Source organism: Lytechinus pictus, chromosome 3 (assembly GCF_037042905.1).
Source record: "Lytechinus pictus isolate F3 Inbred chromosome 3, Lp3.0, whole genome shotgun sequence".
In the NCBI taxonomy this organism is placed as follows: domain Eukaryota; kingdom Metazoa; phylum Echinodermata; class Echinoidea; order Temnopleuroida; family Toxopneustidae; genus Lytechinus; species Lytechinus pictus.
This window is the reverse complement of record NC_087247.1, coordinates 70,010,226-70,035,433: the sequence shown is the minus strand read 5'-3', so window position 1 is coordinate 70,035,433 and position 25,208 is coordinate 70,010,226. Positions and strand designations below refer to the sequence as shown.

The 25,208-nt window shown below is 35.9% G+C and overlaps 1 protein-coding gene across 1 annotated transcript in view; it reads right to left on the bottom strand.

The window, feature by feature from the left end:
- LOC129255367 (laminin subunit beta-1-like) overlaps nucleotides 1-13,512 on the bottom strand; it is a 42,953-nt gene extending 29,441 nt beyond the window's left edge. Inside the window, exons 1-6 of the mRNA XM_064096069.1 lie at nucleotides 13,440-13,512; nucleotides 11,185-11,816; nucleotides 10,075-10,338; nucleotides 3,015-3,138; nucleotides 1,887-2,075; nucleotides 782-955 (exon numbers count right to left, since the gene is read on the bottom strand). Coding sequence (XP_063952139.1) covers nucleotides 782-955; nucleotides 1,887-2,075; nucleotides 3,015-3,138; nucleotides 10,075-10,338; nucleotides 11,185-11,816; nucleotides 13,440-13,512 — 1,456 coding nt within the window. The remainder of the gene's footprint in view (nucleotides 1-781; nucleotides 956-1,886; nucleotides 2,076-3,014; nucleotides 3,139-10,074; nucleotides 10,339-11,184; nucleotides 11,817-13,439) is intronic.
- Between the last annotated feature and the right edge of the window lie 11,696 nt (nucleotides 13,513-25,208).

The following is a 25,208-nucleotide window of genomic DNA, read 5'->3' as shown; positions in this document are numbered from 1 at the left end:
GAAAAAGGGAAATTTCTATGCCTGCCTTGAACTTTCATTCAGCTTGGTTAGTACGGTTCAAATGCATGTAAACACTTGGACCTGGACGTACTGTAACAGAAAGGCTAGTGATTGATTGCAGGGCTGAGTCCCATAGCTAATTGGACCTATTTAATTGTGTATGATTAGCGATACGATCAATTCTAACGTCATGTTCTATAGGGCCCACCTCGTGGTGCGCGTGGGAATTGGGTTCGCTGGTATCATATCTCCTTGTTATTTTTTGTCAGAACCCCATTTTGATACAGTGGTTTCTCAAAAAATAAGTCTTCGGCACAGCAAAAACTTGGCATGCAAATCTGTACATATCTCATAAATATGCACAGCGAATCTCATGAATATTCAATGCGGGGTATAGATATGTCTGGAAAAAAATCAAGAGTAAGTTTTGGAGACAATGAAAATGAAAGTAAGTGAGGAATTCAAACTATTTGATTGTTTGATACCATCTTTACAGGATAGAATGATATTATCATTTTTGATAAGTCCTGAAAATTAGAGGAAATTTCGTTCACATACCGCGAAAAAATAAGCAAATGAATATTTCATGAAAAAATTAACTCTCGTGTGTGGACGACCGTTAAAAAATCAAAACAAATCTGGCATTTTGGCCGAGTTAATTGCACCCGTCCGCTGGGCCTGATATGATTACCAACCAAACAGATCTTCAACTTCGACTTATGAAAGCAAAAATAAAATCAACTCATTCTCATAGAGATTAGAAGGGATAGAGTATCGTTACCTCTGCAACCTTCTGGATTATCTTCCCTAAGTTCCCAGTATCCATCCTGACAGGCATCACATCGTTGACCAGTCACATAGCGTTTACACAGGCACATCCCAGCTACCATGTCACCTTGGGTGTGGCTAGCACACTCACCCCCATTCTCAGAACCAGCAGGATCACAGTTACATGCTACCAAGGCATTCACAGAGGCAAGTAAAATCAGTGTTAATGGTGAATTCAAAAGAATGGCACACAACAATCTCTCACTCTCGCTATTTAAAAATGCAGGAAGGAAAATTTTATTGTTAATGCTTTTGCAGGGATGGGAATAATACCATTTTCTAAAGAGATCACTGTCTCCAATTTTCAAAATATAGTTGTTGTCCCTGAATTTACATTTTGAAGCAGTTTTACTCCACCTTTCGCTCCTTCGAGTTTGTGTCTACATGTTCCCTCTTAGAGCATAGAATAATTTCTACAGAAAATATTTGGTGGTATATGACACATCCCTGGAAAATCAACTCAAATAAAACTTATTATTTCAATATACAATTCATCCAAGATGAATCTAAATTTATAAGCATAACCTTATAGCACGTTAGAAAACACAAATTATTACAACTGGCACTCTAAAAGAAAAGATGACGTAAACCTCAGAAAAGAACAAAATATCATCACAAATCTTACAAAACATAACATTGTGATTCTGGTATCTTTACTACTATTAGAATCACTAAAATACTCTGTAAACAAAGAAGCATTATTTATGTCAATAAGCAATAAAGAAAGAAAAATTAACAATCTTTGACTTTAACTACTTGGTCCATTTCAGAAAATTAGAAAATAAAGCACAGTACAATAACAAGAAATCTGTTTAATATTTCATTTCTATAGATCTTATTTTTAAAACAATCAAATAAATAAAGCCTATTTTGGGAATAAAGTGCTATTATAAAGCTCTGCCATAACAACTTTCTTTAAAGTTTCATAAGAAGCTTTTAAGGGGAATATGTCAAGCCATCTGGAACCAATAGTGCAATTTCACTCAAAGTTTTTCTGAACACACATTGTTCATGCTCCACACCCCAAGATAAAGAAAATAAAAAATGGTTCAACTCACGAACACAGATGTTAGGATCCCTGATGTCACGATCTGGATGCATGTAGAAGAACGGCTTGCATTGTTCACAGTTGCGACCAACAGTATTGTGCAGGCAATTATCACATACACCACCACTCGCACCGTTAGTCAGCTGGTATACTGCTTCATCAAAATGACAGCTGTTTGCATGGTCATTGCAGTTACATCCTAACATAGAGACACACACAAATAAAAATATATTTACACACTAAAAATCAGGCTTGGAAATTTGGAAAATTATTTTCCTATACAAAATAAAACAAGCAAAAAAAAAGGACAATGCATATGTGCATACATGTGAGCAAAAGTTAATTTAAACTCAGCGAAGTAATTATGACCTTGACCTTTCATTAATTAGTTTGAAACCATGTGGTCTCAACATCTCCACTCTCAAATGAGGGATGAACATATTTCATCAGATGAGAACTACGTGACACAAATGCTCCTACACATATATATCCCCACTGAATGATTTCTCTCCCAAGATGATTTCTGCAGATATTATGTGATGGGTAATTAATTCATGGTCAATATTAAAGGTCAAGTTCACCTCAACAAAATGTTGATAATTTATAATAGAGAAAAATCAGACAAGCATAATGCTGAAAATTTCATCAAAATCAGATGTACTGTAAAATAAGAAAGTTATGACATTTTAAAGTTTCGCTTATTTTTCACAAAACAGTGATATGCATAACTCAGTGATATGCATATTCAGTGACATGCAAATGAGACAGTCTATGATGTCCCTCACACACTATTTCTTTTGTTTTTTATTGTTTGAATTATACAATATTTCATTTTTTTACAGATTTGACAATTAGGAACAATTTGACTGAACCATATAGTATTAAACAATGCTAATTCCACATGTTCAGGGAGGAATTAATCGCTGTTTCACTTGATAATGTTGAGAACATCAGAATATTTCATAGAATAAAATACAAAAGAAATAGTGAGTAGATCATTTCCTTTACTTTGTAATATATACACTTGTACACTATTTTATGTACTTTGTTGCTGATTGTTTTGTAATAGCTGTGATATGGTAAACCATGGAGAGGATACTGCTAGTGGTTATTATTATTATCTTATACATTGACTTACTCTTGCACTCATTATTTTCGCCTTGTAATCCAGCAGGTCTCCATGGTTGGTCATTGTATTCAGGCTTACATCTCTCACAGTTCTTCCCTTCTGTATTATGAATACATTCACACTGCCCATTCACCTAAAATAAAACAAATCATGTAAGACATCAACTTTAAAATTGATCAATTAGTACTCTTTCAAGAACACTATGGGGCAATAATTTGTACGTCCACATTCTGAATCTGTTCAATACTTGAATAATAAATTGAGGAAACGATGGAGTCAAGTCGCAAAAACACCATTCCGACTTGATCAGGTTTCTGTACTCGATGGATGATAATAGGACAACTTTGTGAACCTACAAGAAGTTTGTAGTATACATAACGGATTGAGAAACATTTTATTTTTTATCCCTCTCTACCTCAATGGTACTCAATTCAACGAAATGGTAGGTTTACAATGAATTATCTAGCTTTTACTATTGTGATGGGAAAAGGCAAGACAAATTTGGAAAGGTCATCAGTAATGTCCAACAAATATGATTACAATACAAATGGGTGTCTTCCTGTTTCATAGACAGTGTAACTGATCTTAAACTTTTCATACTTGGAAAAAAAATAAACTTGGCAGTCAACAGTAACTTACACCACATTCATAGAAAAAGGTGGAACCATCAGTGGTCCAACAGATTTTTGAAGTAGCTCCAGAGTGTTTTATGGAGTTAGCATAAAATAAAAAACTGAGAAGCAAGCCTTTAGGGGTGCGTTTATGCGCCGTTTTTTTAACCCTAGAATCCTGATTCGATCATGATTCAAATCAAGATTCTGCAGAATCACGATTGCATTTAGGTAGTCAAAAGTGAAAATAAATGTCTTTCAAATCACAAACATAAAACACGGTAAAAGGGGCATTTGGAAAGACATTCTGTAGAATCATGAATGAAAAAGGTTATATAAACGCAATTGTGATTTGAATCATGATTCTATGACGTCACTGCGTCGGGCTACTTTTGGTTTGACTCTTGCCAAGCTCAAGCGCCCAATGCTCATTGCAAAGTGTATGTACATATGTGCTATGCATGCATTTCTTGTCACGTGCATTTAACTTCAAGTTCTGAGTTGGTCATCGCATTGTCCACCGCTTTTTGTTTTTTTTGGTCATGTCTTCAACTTCAAGTGAACTGGACAGGCAATGATCTCAGTTTTTGTTTAGTTTAACAGTGTCAATATTAAATTGGATCTACGCTGAAATTCACTTCCGAACACCATTTTCGATAAACCAACAAGATGAAAAGTAAACAAAATGAGGTATAATAGAATGAATTCTGGAAGCAAAAGATTGATTTTTCGAGAGCTGAAACGCAAGCAAAAAAGTTGACCTTACTCTTTCAAACTGCGCACTGGATCGGCCCGAATCTGAGGAGAAACAGCATTGAAATGAAGGTCGTCTTAACGCTAATTCTGTGGTATTGTGATTCATGTTTTTTTTAAAATCATGATTCTGGCTTGAGGTCGCATAAACGCAGCCCTAGATAAAAATGAGGGCAAGATTGCACCCCTCTGACCCTTCCTAGAACCCCCCCTCTCTCTCTCTCTATAAGTAAAGCAACAACACCTGTCCACCTATCAGAGAAGACTGACACACTAGTGACACATTCACCATTGTCCTTGTATGAAAGTCATGGATAATCTCCCTCAATTATGATTCATAACAAGGTGCTCCTGACTGGGAAGAAATAGATTATCTTTCTATCAATTATTCATCTTAAAAACTGGTCAGTTTGTGATCCTCACGCGATGAAATAATGGATAGGAAATCGAGAAATGCAGACTTTGAATAAACATCAAATAAGTGATGTCCTGGAAAATGCAAGGGTGGCTTTAACCTTTCTGTCATATCTTTATCATAAGCCAATTCTGGACCAGATTACAAATTTTCAAAATGAGTTCACAAGAGATACACGTGTGTAAGATCCATAATGTATCCCTTCAAAAGTAAGCCATCATGATACTCTCAATGGAGATCTAAATATGAAACTTGAACATCTCATTGAGGTATACAATCTCTAACACAGAGACTTGCCTTTCATATCAGATTGATAATTGACTCCTATGTAATGCAGTGTCGGCTATGACATAAAAGTCATCTTAAGTCATAGGGCCTTGCTTTACTAATGAGCAAAAACAAATTAGGTATAAATTACATTAGCCTCGTATAAAGACCATCCAATGCAAGGTCTCTTCTAATAGGGGTGGGTAGGGAGCAAACCCGGGGGGGGGGGGGGCACTTCTATTTACGAGAGGATACCAGGCGTGACCATGGGGTTTCGAAAAGCACCCTAAACAAGTATTTTCCATATTTTGGAAATGCACCCCTTAACAAGTACATGTATTGGCATGTGAAACCCTACCCTTATCAAGTATTGGAAACAAAACGGTATCCATGACAAGTATTCCCTGAATTGACCCCCTAAACAAGTACAGTGATATTTTAATTGTTATGTCCGGGATGTCGACTTTAACTTTCCTACCGCCCCACCTCCCACACCTCAGTCGAATCCGACTCTAAACACGTAATCCTATATAAAGCATTTAGTCTTTTTTATTCCCTCGCAAATTTGACTGTTAACACGAAGCTTTCCTAGTGAAATATATAGGCCTACCCTTTTTAAAGTATTTTAGTGTTTTTGAAATCCTTATTAGGTTTTGTACGTGTTTCCTTGGTTGCGCTTGGTATCCACTCATTAATGGAAGTGCCCCCCCCCCCCCCCCCCCCCGGAGTAAAGTAACATGTATAGTACTTTCTTTACATTGTTTACATTATATAAACAATAAAGCAACAACAAAAAAAACCAGACAAATGACAGCAAATTTTTTAGCATAAATTCCCTGCCGTGTTATGAATTCACATGAAAGGATGGGTAAATTATAGACATGTATATAATCTTTAGAGACTTTGAAATACAAATTTTAAAAATTAAGTCATTGAATGAATACAAAATATTATAATGAATGTCTATGACATGAACCACCTTTCGGAGTAAAGACATTGATATGATTAAAAACAATAATGAAATGCAAATCAACTAAGCCAGATTGAGCTTGAAATGTTTAGATAAATACAGGAGTGTATACAAGGGAGGCTAGTTTACTATCATAAGATAACCTTCTTGATTGATGCTAGTAGTGAAAAGACACTTCATCAAACTGGTATGTCACAGAAATAGAAGATGAGATGTGAAAGGGATCAGATGATCAGACAGATCTTTGTGTCTCACAAGCCCCATTTACACTGCACATAAAGAAGTGTGTACATGTAGGTTATTATTAAAGCTTGTACACTGGAAACAGGTTAAATCAATTCTGAACAAAGCTTTTCATTGTGGGGGTATTTCAATAAGGTTTGCGCATGTAGGCTTACATGTAGCCCACCTCTTATGTGAAATATAAGAAACACTTGAAAACTAACTTGGATTCAACACATAATAGCATTGAAGTTATATTGTATAATTATTATCATGTACAAGAAGTAATAAGGCTGATAATGTGATATGGATATTTTTACTGAACATTATTCTTTGTAAGACTAGAAATGTCATATCAATAGCTAGGACCTTTTTAATGCAATTAAAATGTCAAGAAATGTTTTAAATCATGGAAATCTATCAGATTTGTGAATGTCAGGTTAATAAGTAAACATGTCCTCTACCCCGTCTTCCTCTGGCAACATAAATGAATATTGAAACTAGAAATATATGATTCTACATGAAACTATACATCACTTTCCATACATCTTTCTTGGGATAAGTTATAGTTACAAAACAACTCCAAAACTATGATCTCAAAGGAACAGGGGAATGTCTGTGCGTAACATGTTAAATCTAATAATAATGACCTAATCATGTCAGTGTGTGACTAATCTACCCAAGAGCATGTGTAATATTGTTTTCTGGAATTGATTTATTAGCTGGCTGAGTGTATCACTATCAAAAAACATATAAAAAACCCTGAACAAAAGTTCTTTCACCAAAACTACAAGTCTATAAAGAAATATTGGAAATTACAAACATAAAGACGATCTATAAGCATTTCATTTATTTATCTCATCCAGGACCAGTAGCAACACATGCAAATTCCAAGAGAACAAAAATTAAAGAAGTCGGGATAAAGGGAAGGCAGATGAAATGTAGATGACACGTCATATGCTCCTGCGACATTTGCTCCGGACGTAATATGTCAGAGGACATAGAATTAGGAATGTCATAGAGTTTTTGGTTCAGAATAATCTTAAGATTACACTGTAGGATTAGGGTTTATTTTACAGTTTTGGAGGTTAGGTTTCATGTTCGGCTTAAAGGACAAGTCCACCCAACAAAAAGTTGATATGAATAAAATAATAAAAAGCACAACACTGAAAAATTCATCAAAATCAGATAGACAGTAAAATAAGAAAGTTATGACATTTAAAAGTTTCGCTTAATTTCACCAAAGAGTTATATGCACATCCTGGTCAGTATGCAAATGAGGAGACTGATGACGTCACCCATTCACCATTTCTTTAGTATTTTATTATATTTTAATTTTCTACTCATTGTCAAAAGAAACGATGAATTCCTCCCTGAACGTGTGGAATTAGCATTTTTTAATACTATATGGATCAGTCAAGTTGGTCCTTATTGTTACATCTGTAAAAAATGAAATATTGTATAATTCAAACAATAAAAAATAAAAGAAATGTTAGTTTAATTTTTCTCTGCTTAATCAAATCAGCATTTTTCTGGGGTGGACTTGGCCTTTTAAATAACGTGCAGGTTTTCTATTGGAGCAATTGTCACTGGAGCAAATGCCATGGAACCATATGTATGACGGTAAAAAACACCCACAAGGCGGTGCTGCACCATCCCGAGTTTGCTCAATCTCGAGATTTTAGCCCGATCGGCCCTCTTCGCGATTAATCTCGAGATTCAAGAAACCCCGTCTCCACCATCGCATGAAGAGCAATTCCTGCTCGAGCGAGGAATCGATGCATGATGGTCTGACACCGTGAATAAATAATCCCGAGTGCGTCTGCACCTACGAATTAGCGCGATAATTTGTAAAATAGCGCGCTATTTTGCAAATAATCCCAAGTTGACTTGGGATTGCAATCTCGAGATTAATCCTACGAACTAGCGCGATGATTGCGTCTCCATTGCAAATAATCTAGAGATTGTTCAGATCGGGATAATTTGCCGAATCAGAAATAGCGCGCTAATTTGAAAACTCTGGATGGTGCAGACGGCCCTACAGAGCATGGTTGTGTTTAGGGGGAGGGACAGGGGTTGGGGGATAGGAAACTTTAAGCACTGAATAAATACAGGTATTTGAGATAAAAAATAGTGGAATGAGCAAATAAGGAGAGACCCAAACTAGAAACTCCATGGTCCATCTGGAGTGATCATACTATATTATTATTTTGATTGAGTGACCTGGTTTCCCATCTGCCACCAGAGTATCACAGTGAGATATTAGAATAGTACAATTACTAGGTGACCAACACTTATAGATATCACAAATAGTTTCACTTTCTTCATTAAGAAAACAATGGAAATCTGTGTATCTTTAAGGGACTCCTCAGCATTGTAAATAATGTAATTTTATAACAACTACGTATAATGATTAGTTTCCCTCACCATTGTACCAGATAGAATAATGCATGCTTAAATGATATCTATAGAATAATCACCAGCACTATTATTGTTTGAGAAATACATTTCAAAAACAATATCATAAGCATATATATTATTTTTTCACTACTAAAATAGTATGGAAAGTGTTAATCAACACACCCTGGAATTTCTACAATTCATAGGTAAATGAAAGAAAACTTACTTCCTTCACAGTCAAAACATAGTGATGGCAACAAAGAATGAGGTGACATGAACAAGGTAAAAACAAAACTGAATGTTAGGTTCAGTTAATATCAATGATGGGAAAACTCTCAGACTGACAAACCAAATAGTATTAAAAAAACAGACTGTGGGAGGAAATTGATTTTGTTTATGACTGTTATGTCTAAGTCTGTTTCGGGATAAACAATACCTTTTCCTGCAAGCAGTGCAGACTTCACATCATAAAAAAAAATCAATCTAAAAGAATACTTGATACTTAAAAAAAAATCAATCTAGTTCACATTCCTTAATAGAAATATGTTTAAATTTATCAGGCACATACCAAGATATTTGATCTTTCATTGAAAAAAAACTTGGGTGAAAAGAAACCCCTGTACTTATAATATAAAAAAAATAATCTTGTTATGCTCTTAAGTATATAGGCCTATAAGTTTGACTGTGTTGACCAATTTTAGAAGAGCAGGAAAAAACATTTGAAACCATCTTGGACTTGAAAACAAAAGAGGATTTTTTTTTTACCTGGCTACCTCCCTGACTTGACCATAACTATAACACACATATTTTTGTACATGTTGCAGTCATTTATACATGTTTTGGGCATTTTTCGTAGAAATATATATTACAATCTAGATCCTCACCTATTCTTTGCTCATAAAATACTAAACTTTAATGAATGCATTATGTTTTAAAAATCTAAAATTTGATTCATGGAAAAGCGTATTTATGTGAAAGTTTTAATCTAAAATAAGATATATTATGGTAAAGTTTACAAATATTTGTTGCATTCCCGCCAAAAATAAATATATGCATAAGAAAAAAGGCCATTTATTCATTTTTGGTAAAAAAAAACATTTCTCAAGCATGAAAGTGGTAGAAAATTTAGGATACAACCTTCATACATGTAGCTTTTTTATATGTAATCACAAAATTTGTGACAATTTGATTCATTGTCCTTTATTTACAAAAAAAAAACCTACAGTGACAAACACAAACTAAATCTGAAAAAGAAAACAGTTTTCATTGAGAAATAGTTAATGAAAACTGATATTTCGGTCACTATACTTATTGGTAATTATCAAAATATTTCAATACTAGTCAGATTATCAAACATTTACCAAAGCTTTGGACAGGCTTTAAATTTTGCAAAATCAATACAAGTGAAGCCTATATAAAACAAATTCTTACCATCTGTAGTTTACTCTCCATACCATCTGCTGGTTGACAGCTAGAGGCATGGTTGAAACAGTGACAGCTACCTCTTACAACCATCTCATACAAGGCATAATAGTACTTGTTGAAGACTTCATCACCATCATCAAAGAGGTGATCTCCAAGAAAATGAAGCTCAGTGATGTTGATTCTGAGATTGGTCACCTTAATCATATCCTGTACTTCTCTGCTGTAAGGATCTTCTATGGGGATATTGGGTGGTAGCACACGGAAAATCACCTGAAGTAAACCAAGAATTTCAACATCAACATTTAGTTATTTTTCAGTGAATAACCCAGCAGTATATGTATTATGCCCCTTTCCACCTCCAATACAAAAAAAAATATATCATGAATGCATAGCATACATATGTACTTGGTCCTGTTGAATAGAATTTGCCACCAAATGACTACCTTCTTAAAAATTCTCAATAGCTTTATTAAAGAATAAATGGTTTTGTGACCATTGGATCGCAAAGTTACTATAACGTTAACTTTTCAGTAATGGGGGTTCACTGATAAAAAGCTATTCAGTGCACACTATTAGTTCCTACCTGCTACAGTCTGGAAGGAAAAATATATAATCACATCACACAAGATAGTGAAAAATGGTAAAGAAAACATTTGGATCAGTTTATTATCTTGGTCTATCTTAATTCAAGTGTCAAAGAAAAAAGTAAATTGGTGAGAACAGATCTTACATTATCAAATGATAATATGTTTATACCATTTCAGATATTCAGGCCTGTGGTCTTATTGATTTAAATATACCAGAAAGAGATTTTTCCATCCAGGGAGCATTACAATTGCCAAACCATATACTTTACATGAATGAAACCCAACAGGAAGAAATTGTTTCATTGAGATAAAAACAGGATATATTTCAGGGATTTTATAGGTGTAATTTAGATGCAGTCTATCCTTCCCTCAATGAACTGATATTTCTGTTTGAGAAATTACATCAAGGGATAGGCTCCACCAATTTGTAGTGGACTGACCTGACAATAGAGGCTTCTTTGATCATTGTAATGCTGCGAAAGGTATAATGCTCTTGATTCAATCAATAAACCTGAATATAAGTCCTTACCTCCCCTCCAGTCGAGGGTTCAACTGCCGAGTATCTACTCTCACAGATCACCTGGCTGATATTCCTGATGGGTGCTCTAGACACTTCAGGAAAACTTCCTTCACAATCATAGGCAAAGTACCTATATGGCTTCCATGTATGTCCAAAATCTGAAGATCTCTCTATGATCATGGCCCTTGGTCTAAATGACTTGAAGGTCATGATGAGATGGGTGAAATGGAAGACTGCTTCAAGGTCAAACTGGATGTAGACCTGTTCTAAGCCATTCTCTGACTGCCACCACCTTTGTTTCTTCTGTGAGTTGTCCATGGATGTTACCACATGCTTGATTTCGTGGTTGAGCTCGTTGACACCTTGTTGCCATGGTGTCCTCGAGTCACAGTAAAAGATCTCACGATTTCGATTTTCAAGATGGCTGACAATGTAAAATGGTTCTGCCCCATTCAGACCACAAGTTGAAGAGGCATAGAGTTTGTCTTCACGACCTATAAGCAAGTCACCTGCATAACAACTGTCTCCTTCACATGCGCTACTGGCAGGGATTTGCTGAGGAGGAATTTGCTGGCCATAGTTGACTACAGCTGAAACGAAAAAAAAAAAGTTTAGAGAAATCAAAAGGTTAATAGATCTTACTATGTGGAAACAAAGGTGTCAGATTTCTGACGCTTCATTCGTCAAACATGAACATTTACTTAATACAATTAAAACTACTGGTACATTAAACATTCCAGTTTTGGATTACCAAGAAAGAGAGAAGGTCTTAATCTGATCAGTTGTCAAATCCAATCAGTGTAAAATGATAGGTCCTACAGGCGTAACAGTCACACAACTTTTAACAGATTGAAATGTTAGATTGCAAGTCATATCATATCATTTACATGAACATCAAAAGTATGGGGCAGGGGACTGAATTTTAAGATCATTGATCACTTGCTATGATGTTGAAGTGATGACACAATTCTGTCTTCAGATATGTAAACGTCAATGTGTGTTGATGTACTAAAACAGAACTGACAGACTACAGTTGCAACCACTGTAGTTTAATATAGAAGATGAAGACCATTAGACCAAGCCTAACTACTTGCCAAACTTATAATTACCTCCAAACCATACCACAGCCAGCCCTTCAAATTTATTCAGCATGGGGTCATTCTTTAGCCCCAATTAACATTGAGACTTCCTGCCAGTGCAAATAATTGGCCGATTCACCCTCAATACACTCTTAACCCTTACTTCGGACAGCAAACACAAACAGTTTGTACTCTTTTAAATATTCTTTTCTCCTTTATTGAGGTCTGCAAAGCCTCATTTCAAGTGGAATGTAAACGAATAGAATATTCAATAATAAGGCAATTTTGAATATCACTATATGAAAGAAAGTGCAATAATAAATTTGCTAATATATGTACTATAGGGGAAGGCAGGGTAAGATGAGCCATTTTTTATCTTTGCATGTTAGGACTCAGATGACTAATAATCTTGTAGAAATAAGTACCTTGCCTTAAAATTTAATTCTTTGGGAAACATTTGTTTACCTACAGGTGTCATAAAAGAGTCTTGCACATAAACTTTAACTTTGACTTCAAAATGACCTTTGACCTTACCATGTGACTTCCGACGGCACAATTACATGCAAGTCTCCTAAGTACACCTACAACTCAAGTTTGGGTGAAAAGAGACTTACGGTTGCAGAGTTATGTGTCATATTAAAGAGTCTTGCACATAAACTTTAACATTGACATGAATGTAAACTTTAACGTTGACCTCAAAATGACCTTTGACCTTACCATGAGACCTGCAACTGCACCATAACATGCAGGTCCCCTAAGAACATCTACAATCCAAATATGGTTGAAAAGTGACTTAATGTTGCAAAGTTATGTGTCATTAAGTTTGTGCTTGTCTACTTTTAATTATGTTTCTTTCATAGGTTCCAGAAAGACAAAGCAAGAGAAAGCTACTGACATGTCTCTGACCCCCTCATACAGGCAAAGAAAAAAACCCAAAATTCTCACTGTGCATGTGGTGGACTTAAGCAAAACAAGTTGCACAATTGTGAAGAAAAACCTCACAAAGCTTCTTCAATACAATCATAGAATCCTAAGTGTGCACTAAGTATTAAGGCTTATCTAGGTTCTAGCACCAAGATAGATCCAATCTATTGTTGGTGCTCACTGTATCACATCAGACAATACTATTTTGTTAGATCTCCTTCTGATATGTGATCAATAGGTTTAAGAAGAAAGCAAGCCTACATTCCCTGATCATGTTCTGGAACAGCTCAGAGGATGTATATGGAAATCCACTTGTATTAGCAGACGATTGCATGTCTGAATAATGAAATTATTCAATCCAGTTCTGGGGGAAAATAAACTTGTTCCCTGCATGGGCTTTGTCAACAGCAATTTGGGATGCAGTGTGATAAAGTATAGAAGTAGGCAGTTTGCCTCTTTCTGGTAGTACATGTACAGCTTACACTGGTCTAATCATGGACCTTGTAATACTGTAGGTCCATGGTCTAATAAAGAGGTCCAATGAAGTGTGCAGTGCTTCATGAAGACCATTATTATAACAACTTCCAAGGATAAGAATTGTTTGAGCCTTGGGGTGTAAGGTACATTGTGAGTCACCCCTGTATATCTATTTGTAATGGGGTGTTTTGTCAAGGGGGATTTTTATTTAGGTGAGAAGGGTCAGGATTGGAACATGAGAAATATGACCCTGTTCTCATCTACTTTTGTTAAACTGGTTTCCCTCATAGCAGTGTAGGGAGACCAGTTTAGATGATCACTTCTCTAGAGTCTCATCTCCCATCTCTCAGTGGGGCCACATGTTTTTGCGCAAAATTTGAAACTGCATCATAGGCATAGTCATGACATTGGTTTTCTACATAATGTGTGTACTGAATAGCGTGCCCAACATGCACGCATGACACTTCTTCCAGGCGAAAAATGTGTGTACTGAGTAGTGTGCCGAACATGCACGCATAACACTACTTCCAGGCGAAGATCACTTCCCTACGACCGGTTGTGTCCTCACCTATGCTTACCGGTAATTCATTTTAACAAGGCAAAGTAGTATCGAAAACCATTTCACATGGGGGATTTCTAAACTGTTTTGGAAGACCACTAAAGATTGCTTCAAAGACTGCTTCGACTATTCCCATTACACTGGTTTCCAGTTTCCACTTAAACTTGATGCTTCCTATAATACAGGTTACACTAGTTTCCAGTCTCCATTATACTTGATGCTTCAACTGTTCCCATTACACTTTACACTGGTTCCAGTTTCCACTATACATGTACTTGATTGATGCTTCGACTGTTCCTATAATACAGGTTACACTAGTTTCCAGTGTCCATTATACTTGATGCTTCGACTGTTCCTATAATACAGGTTATACTGGTTTCCAGTCTCCATTATACTTGATGCTTCGACTGTTCCCATTACACTTTACACTGGTTCCAGTTTCCACTATACATGTACTTGATTGATGCTTCGACTGTTCCTATAATACAGGTTACACTAGTTTCCAGTCTCCATTATACTTGATGCTTCGACTGTTCCCATTACACTTTACACTGGTTCCAGTTTCCACTATACATGTACTTGATTGATGCTTCGACTGTTCCTATAATACAGGTTACACTGGTTTCCAGTCTCCATTATACTTGATGCTCCGACTGTTCCCATTACACTTTACACTGGTTCCAGTTTCCACTATACATGTACTTGATTGATGCTTCGACTGTTCCTATAATACAGGTTACACTAGTTTCCAGTCTCCATTATACTTGATGCTTCGACTGTTCCCATTACACTTTACACTGGTTCCAGTTTCCACTATACATGTACTTGATTGATGCTTCGACTGTTCCTATAATACAGGTTATACTGGTTTCCAGTCTCCATTATACTTGATGCTTCGACTGTTCCCATTACACTTTACACTGGTTCCAGTTTCCACTATACATGTACTTGATTGATGCTTCGACTGTTCCTATAATACTGGTTACACTGGTTTCCAGTCTCCATTATACATGATGCTTCAACTGTTCCCATTAAATGTTACACTGGTTTCCAGTTCCCACTATACTTGATGATAACAGGGTCTACTATTGAGTGTCTGATTCACATTAAAATTCATCAATCACAAAATGCAATTTTTTTTCTTATTTTATTTTTCTACAACTTTTCACATCCACCCCCTAAAATGTAAAAGAAATCATTTTGGTTTCATACATGAGAGAGAGAGAGGGGGAAAGAGGGGGTGGTAGGGAGCAGAAAAAGAGTTTTAAAAAGTTGGATAAGAAATGAGGGGTGGGGGATACATGCAGTATAATGATAATGATGATAAACTTATCGAATAGAATCAAGTGAAAATGTTGATTCATAAATAAAATAGGTATTGTTTAATTTCTGTGTTTCTTGGCAATATCCTGTTTGAATACTCCAATAAAGATTGGTTAGTTAATAATATCGAAGAAATGCTGTCTGCAATTAACCCACTTTTGGGTAAGATCACTGTGTACTTTACACAAAGTACCTTTATACATGTAGTATTTTATCAAGATAGAAATCAAATTGAACTTTTTTATTCAGTCATAGAAATACTAAAAAATGACAATGACTTTGCTATTGCAGTTAATAATAGTAACACACTTCAATGCCAATGGATTGATCGCATTTTTACCATAGTAGAGAGGTAAAATGCATTTGCAATAAAGGGTGGGTGATTGAGTGTCAGGTCGGCCTACATGTATGATAGCAAACTACAAATGATTAGAAAAAGTCAGTATAAAAACTAAAGGATATAGACTAGACCAGACAGTTATCTAATGATTCCTGTATCAACCATTGATAATCACTTTGTTTTTCCAATAATAGTTGTAGGTCTAAGTACATAGTATTGTACATAGGGGAGATCAGGGTTAGTTGGAACTCGGGGTAAGTTGAAACATTGTAATTTTCTTTAATGCCTTTATATGCAATTATGCAATACTGCCCTCAATTTATTGCCATTATCAACAGTCATCCACCATATTACACACAACACATGTGCAACAAGCCTGGTGAAGTTCGAAAGGAATTTTTTTTTTTCACCTTCTGAGTAATTTTTTTCTCTTTCAGAAATGTTTTATTATCTCAGAGCAGTTTATAGATCAAGTTGGCCAGTTTGAGGGTATAATAGAGGCTGTTCTCACTACGTTCCTAAAACTAGTTTACTGGAAACTAGTTTAACGCGTAGTGAGAACGGTCGAAGCGGTCTTGGAAGCGATCTTCCAAACCAGTTTGGAAAACCACCTCGCGATGTAGTTTTCAAGATCGCTTTGCCTCGTTAAACTGGTTTTAGCATAAGTGAGGACACAACCGTTCTTCGGGAAGCGATCTTCGCACATTTTGAGCGCACTACTCCACACGACAGGTGTAGAATGCCTATGCTGCGTTTTCGAATTTCGCGCGAAACGTGTCACCCCACTGAGAGCGTTTCCACAGCAACAAGAGCACTTTACGTGAAGTGATTTTGAAAACCACTTTCGTGTGATCAAGTGAGAACGCTAGCAAAGCGATCTTCCAAAGTGGTTTCCTGAATCGGTTTCCAGTAAACTAGTTTTAGAAAGCGTAATGAGAACGACCTCTAAGACACTTGTACCAAGCTACAAAATAAGGTTATTAATATGCCATGGTGAAGTCCTTTTATATACATGTATGTGCTGTAAGCTTATAAATGTCAAATGGGCCTCTGGGGTTAGTTGGGACAAAATTGATGGGATACTTGGAACATGTTCCAACTTACCCCAAACATAATTATGAATAAAAAAATTTACTGTATATAGTATTTCACACTCTTTTGCAAGTGTCTTGTAAGCCATGCTCGTTTTGTTTGTCAGTTAGGTCTGAGTGCGAATTTAAGGTCTATTGTAGGCCCCTAATGCAATATTAACCCTTATCAAACTGGGGGAGCCAACTTGAGCCTCCCTCAACAAATTTTGTCACTACGCCATCGCGCAAATTTTTTTGACCGCACCGCTCACTGACTTTTTACTTTTAAGTCTTGCGCATCATTTGACACCAAATTTGTGATGCCCAGGTGCGCTTTTTCAAAATTATGCAACATTTTGTACGTGCATGTCGGACCTAAAATTGCTCAAAAACATGATTCCATGTACAAAGTCAATGAAAATTGTTTTTTCAACCAAAAATCATAAATGTATGATTATTTTTACTTTTGTTGGTTCAAATGGATTTATTTTATGCTATTCATGATCGCAAAAGCGTCCCCGACATAGTTCATCGGAAAAAAAACAAAGGTTAAAAAAAAACCAAAGAAATACAAATCAATATATAAGAAATTATATTTTTTGAATTTTTTTCGTAGATATTTGTTATTAATGTAAAAATTGATACTCTTACAAAAAATTAGCCTTCTACTAGCTAAATAAATCCAGTTAAGGGCTTAAGGCAAAAACATACAAAAAAAAAAAAAATTGGGGGCGAATTTCGTATGCTTATCTGCATTTTTCATTAATTAAAAAATATAAACAATTAAATTGTCATGTAAAATATGTGATGGAGCCATGGAGGAGTACATTAAATTGCTGATACACTTAATTGCACGTAAAATCAAATGCACACAAATATACACCGAATTTTACTACACAGTCGGCTTGCGTGAGTGGCTGTATAATAGAAAACAACAAATCAGAATATACACCTTTAATATTTTGAAATAGTAAAAATAAAGGAAATAGGCTTAAACCATGTACATGTAATCTTGCAGTAAATTAAAGTAGTTTTAGTATAATTCATACAGGCCATTCAGACTGTCACCCGGGGGAAGGGGGAGTGAAATCTTATCTCTTTACGACCAACCGTCCATACATCCCCCGGTGTCCGGGAGATTGGCACCGGGGGGGAGGAGTGGGCTAGGTCATCGGCATGGTTACATAAGGCGCGCCCGCACATGATAACGCGGGAAATGCAACTACTTGCAGCTTATCGGGCACTAGCACAGTACTGAGCGGAAGCAGTTCTCTTGACACCACATTTCGCGCATGCACACTTATGATTAAAACAGATGCGCGATCTCGGATTACGAGCCAAGGTCGCGCTTCCTTCGAAAAACCTGGGGGATAGAACTGAGAGACGGGGGACAATCCTCCAGACCGTCCAGACTGTCGATTTTCCGGGGATGTCCCGGGTGACAGTCTGAACAGGGGATTAATTGACCATGCAGTGTTCCAACTTACCCCATACATGTACCATGTTCCAACATACCCCGTATATGGGGTAAGTTGAAACGCTTGCGATGGTCGTAACCATCATAGAGTTACAAATTTTATGGGATGAATTTGAAGTCCTTTATGTTTTAAGCTGATACATGTATATTGATTCTTTCTCGAATAAATTTTATTTGGATTTTACAGCCATTTTTTGCAAAAAATGTTCCAACTAACCCCAATCTCCCCTATACAGTTGAGGCCAAAAGTTTACATACACCCATGGAATTAAGTGAAATTTGTTCGCTTGCCAAACATCGTAAAATTAACTATACATGTATCTCAAAAAATATAGGCCTAAATACTACCATGACGAATTTGGTATCAAATGAAAGAGCATACAGTATTACACTCTTTCACATGACTGGGATGCCGTTGGGATTAAAGTATATTTCAGGTGGAATTTTCTTTGAAGGAAAAAAGTAATATGAATCGTGCCAAATGTATTCTATTGTTTGTTATTATATTTTCAAAATCGTTTCATAGAAATATATAAATGTCAAATCTATGATTTATATTACACTTTCTATCATAATATGTCAACACTGAACAAAAGATATGAAGAATTGGGGGGAAAAAATGACCAAAACTATCATAGGACAGCTGCTTGCATGTGATTGTGTTGCCACAAACTATTAAAAAGAACTTTTCTTCTTTGATGGATTTTTGTCAAACATATTATGTTCATTTGATTCTCTGCTAATGAATATGAACTTAAAACCAACTGGATATCAGGCTGAACTTCTCCTTTAACTCCCTACATGTACCATAGCATTTATTCTAAAATGAAGATTGATGCCTAGAGGTAGTGTTCCAAACGTCATCTGTGAAGACCCTATGGTAGATGATGCACTGGGTCAGATGACCTTATATACTTCACATGCTATGTGTGGTATGCTATCACTACATATCAGCTGGGTTCATCACTTTCCTACACTCTCCCACATGTTTGCTTGTCAATGTTTCTCAAATAAAAATCTAATATTTGACAGGCCCACTATGAGAAAAAAAAAAAACCATTAGAACAGTCTTTGGCCAAACATTTACCAGGATTAGACAATGTTCCTAGTTAGACGATTCCTGAAAAAGGTGTGCCAATATAAAATCTCTGACAAGAGGTGTATTCAGACAGAATTGAAGTTTGAGAATACAAGTAGGCAAGTAGGCCTTTGGTATTCTCTGGATCAGAAAATTCAACCTGATCTACCCCAATCTAAGAATTCCAGGTATTTTTGCCAAAAGCCAAATAATAAAAAAATTCCCAAAAGAAAGCTCAGTAACCAATTAAAACATCAAGCTAGGGCAAATGTTACACGAAATCAGGCAAATATATATATAAATATATATATATATATATATATATATATATATATATATATATATTTGGGCTACTTTTCACAACCTAAATCTGCACACTTGATTAACTTTAACCTTACATCTGATTGTCCAGAGTCTGTGTAACTTTTTCCCTGTGCACACCAAACCCTTCATCAGACTACCATTGATTTCACCTGGTAAATAAGTATTGATATAGGCCGACATGTACTAGGCTTTTTCAACCATTGAACGTTGTATTTCTTTTTTAGTCATGATCGCCAAATTAAAGACATGGAAATCTCACATGTTCATAATAGGTGGTTTCAAACCGCCTCGATCACAAGAATCCCCGTTAAATTACGAGAACTTTTTTAGGCTGAAAAATACCCATTAATTATTCCTGCATTCACACCGCCCTGAAACATACCCTTCGGGATAAGTTCCTGAAGTAGTTCCTGAAGTTACGAGCATGCGCAGTATGGTCTGATAAGCAAGCAAGGCGCGAGATTTAAAATCACTAGCCCAGCAGCCACCCACGGCGCCGCACCCAACGACATGCTGGGCTAAAAGTTCCCGTAATTTGCTTTCAGACCACCAAAATACCCACGACCTTGGAAAAATCCCCGCGAAAGTTCTCGTAATTTCGCCAAGTACCTACTATTTATCGGGTATTTTCTTTCGGGGATATTACGCGTAGTTTGCTTTCAGACCGCCAAAATACCTGGTATTTTCTGATCGGGGTAAATTTCCCGATCAGAGAATACCTGGAACTGGCGAACTTCGAGGCGGTCTGAAACCACCTATTGTTAATTCACTGATTTGTACATGCATGTAGGCCTGTTTTTTTACAGTATTATGTTTCACATTCTTGTAACCAGTGGAAATGAATTAACTTTTGATGGACAACAACTCCCGGGGGGGGGGGGGGGTACTCGACCAAAAAAGTGGTAGGTATGTGCCGCGGGTGAGACAAAAAACGGGGGCCTACATGTAGAGCAGGCTTATTGTAAAAAGGAGGGTCCTCGGAACTACAAATGTTTGTGAAAACGGGGGTGCTTGGAACGGTCGCCTGCGTGTGAGTGCATACATGTATGCATCCCTATGGAACGGGCATACATGCATGCAGCTAGCCCGGCGGCGCAGCACGGGCGCCGGGTGCGCTCGTGCAGAGCCAGTAGAGGCGATGGTCGAACAGCGCTCTGCGGCCGCTTTTCACCAAAATCGCAGCTCATTGCAGTGGATCAATGCGGCCAGAACGGCGTGACGAAAAATATGCGAAGCTTTGGAGCGGATTTTTTTCTTCTCGATAAGAAGAAAATGCTATGCTTTGGAGTGGCTTTCTTTGTTCTTTTTCTCAATAAGATAAAAATGCTATGCCTTGGAACGTAAATTTGAGTGTAAAAATGGGGGTCCCCTCCACGGCACATACCCATATCGCATTATATACTGAGTGCCCCCCCCCCCCGGCAACAACTGCAAAGCTGCAATATCTATGGCTTGTTAAGATTTAAAGTGTAATGGGTTTTTGATTGGCTTGTTCCCTAGATGTGATTTCAATGATCTCGGGATTTTTTGAAGCTCTGCACATAAATGTATGAAGTTATATGTAATGAGCACATTTGTCCATAACCCAAATTTTGGACTCAGATTTCCAAGTTTTGCAAAGATTGTTTAGCAAATGGAGTAAAGCTACATGTACATGTAGCTGGGCTTATTTGTTATTTTGATATTATCCAATTGATAATGTAATGAAATAATGATTAATTAATAATCAGTTGATTGGTGGAAATATTTTTACTGAAACTTTTAGATTACAATACCGCTGGGTTCACACAATTTCAGCATTGAGGGATGCAAACAGGTTAACAACTCTACGGTCCTAGAGCTATAAAAAAAATTCACCTCTAAAGAATTGCAATTCAATAGCCAGAATGTAAACATATTTATCTAAAACACTGTACATGACTAACAGCGCATTGATACCTTTTTGTTTAATTCATGTATAAATGAATTGATCTACCAGTGTAGCTGATGAGTGATGAGATGCTGATATGGAATCATTCTAACCATGAATCTTGGTCTCATCCTAGCTTCACACTTTCACCATGAGAGCAAGAAGCTCTGAGCACTCAACTACACTGAATCTCTAGAAGGAAAATTCACTTTCCGTTCTCAAGAATTTATCATAACAATGGAATATGTAACTTTACATAACTAACATACACACCATTTCAGGGATAATGGGACTTGAGGTGATTTCACCCCTGAAATACGAGCCCTGGAAACTCAAAAAAGAGCACTGGAAATTCCCTATTCATGGCAATGTTATTAAAAGCTTATCAAATTTTTCAAATCTAGGAAGTAAGTTGTGAAAAGTACATGTAACCCTCCAAAATGAAAAAAAAAAAAAAATCCTGCAACATTTCGCCTTCAAACTTATGTATTTTAATATTTCAAAGGGAAATCTCATATCAATGCAATGATGAAGTTATATCATTCACAGTGTCCATGTGTATTGTAACCTGGTCTCTAAACTTGTGAGAAAATAGGTCCAGACGACAAAGCAGCTGTGTTTAAAATCCGGATTCTCTTTTAGTCTTGTGCTATAGGGTTTCAGGAGAACTTATCATTTTCATCTTCATCCTGGTTTAGGAATTCAGAGTTTCCATTCCTCTTTGATCCAACACTTTTTTGATGGAAATGAGGAAGAAACCAAGTCGGGAGTTATCACAGCATTGGATTTGACCTTTATTGACCTCAATGGGCTGGGCCATCCCATTGATGGGAGAGGATAGTGAATACTATTCCTCTTCCCATGAGATGTTGAATTTAGTCTTATCAAACAGTCTTTGAATTGTACAACAAAGTGACATAAAACAATGTGATTTCAAATCAACAGTATTTGCTTTGCTAGTTATTCAGTGGATTCAGTTTTTAAAGAGGAAAGCAAAGCAGTTTATTTTCAATTGGTCTAATGCCAATGCGTCAAATTACCAATTTGTCTACTATCATTTGGTCTACCATCAGTTCGTCCACTATCCACATGGTCTACTTGCAATTTCATCCTCTCACCATTTTGTCTAATAGCCAGTTGGTCAAATAGCCATTTATATATACAATTTCGTCCAATTGAATGAATTGTGCGAAATGATTGAAAATAAAATGGGTATTAGACCAACTGGTTATGAAACAAAATGGTCATAGACGAACTGATGATTAGACGAAGTGATGATTGGACCACATGGTTGATGGACAGAATGGCATTAGATTAAATGAAGGTACATGTAGACCATGTGATTAGTGGACGAGTTGGCAATAGATGAATTGGCAATTTACCAGCATAGCAGGTTGAGGGGCGTTAACAAGGCAAGCACAGAGGTCCCTGTCACCATTCATAAATCATTTTTATGCTCTAGATTTATCATTACTCTTGCATTTCTCCATGTTGGAGATTTTTCATCTCTTCTTTCCATAGCAAGGAGTAGTTTATCTTTCATCTCTGGATTAAACAAAAATAGTGTTCTTAAATGAATTTAAAAGAATAGCCCTACTTAATTCAAATAAATAGATCTCCATCTTAAATGTACAGTATAATCCAAGAGACAGAAAAACATATTTTGAGATAAACATTTTTTTAAGTTGTAGCTATTAAAAGACAATTCAATTTGATTTTTGATACATGTACAATTACAGTACAATACATGTACATGTATCTGAGGAATGGAGCAAGACTTTTGAAAACATTAACATTTTTATAAGATTAGAGACATTCTATATTTTAGTTCAATAATCAAACACTACATTGTCATTATAAATAGTTAAATAGCAAGGTAACCATTGTAAGAAATATTTTTTGCACAATTGGTAAAGGGTCTACTGTATAGGATAACTTCAAATTTAAAGGTTTTAATTTACATTTATATTCAAAAGGTTTTAACATCATGATACATTGTGTAAATATGATAAGCAATGTGTCTTGCATTCTTTAAAGGTCAAGTCCACCCCAGAAAAATGTTGATTTGAATAAATAGAGAAAAATCAAACTCGCATAATGCTGAAAATTTGATCAAAATCGGATGTAAAATGAGCAAGTTATGACATTTTAAGGTTTAGCTTATTTTTCACAAAACAGTGATATGCACAACTCAGTGACAGGCAAATGAGACAGTCGATGATGTCCCTCACTCACTATTTCTTTTGTTTTTTATTGTTTGAATAATACAATATTTCATTTTTTTTTACAGATTTGACAATAAGGACCAACTAAACTGAACAATATAGTATCAAACAATGCTAATTCCAGATGTTTAGGGAGAAATTAATCGTTTCACTTGACAATGAGGATAAAATTAGAATATTTCATATTTCATATAATAAAATACAAAAGAAATAGTGAGTGGATGACGTCATCAGTCTCCTCATTTGCATACCGGCCAGGATGTGCATAGGACTGTTGTGTGGAATTGAGCGAAACTTTGAAATGTAATAACTTTCTTATTTTACATCCGATTTTTATGAAATTTGCAGTTTTATTCTTCGTGGATTTTTCTCTTTTTATTCAAACCAACTAGTGGTTGGGGTAGACTTGTCCTTTAATATCAAATAATAACTGACTATTGATACTTGAATTATCCCTTAAGTGGTCCCAAGTTTTTCATGAATTCTACATGAAAATAGGATTAAATATAAATTATCATGTACCCATTTCATGAGTTCACCATAATTTATTCTTTGAAAATCTTTACTACTGGTACATGCCGTTCTATAGAAAGAATACATGATTTACTGATAGATATGATAAAAGAGGCAGATTAAGTGAAATATATACATAAGTCAGGCCTCTACAAAAAAAAAATTTGCTTGCCCGATAGAAAAAACTGCTTGCCCTATTTGTTTTATGATTTTTTTTTTATTATGAATTATGACGGCACTACTCTTATTTTTAAAGGTCATACAAAATAACAACAATTGAGAATCATGTACAGTATAAAAGAACACACATTTAAAAGAGCTGAATATTCTTCATTTTTAACTAAATCAAAATTTCAAGGTAATATGGAAAATAGATGGCAATTTCATGGATTTTTGCAAAATGTGAAATTTTAGCCACTTTTGGTGGTTTTTGCATCGGCAAATTGCTTAAGTAGCGCATGCGCAGTCATTGCACACATACATGTAGAACGTAAGATGCGATGGCACTGTTTTTCGAACGAGGTACCTGGCGATAAATTATTGGTAATTGGCGCTGATTTTACATCAGTTTCCACTGTTTTTTTTACTGGTTTGACATAATCTGAGATAGTTGTGATTATCCAAAAGATATTGAAATTTAGAGGGTCTACTGATATTTTATTTCCAAAACAACCACTTGCCCGATCGGGCAATTGACTTTGAGAAATGCTTGCCCGCACGTCATTTTCACTTGCC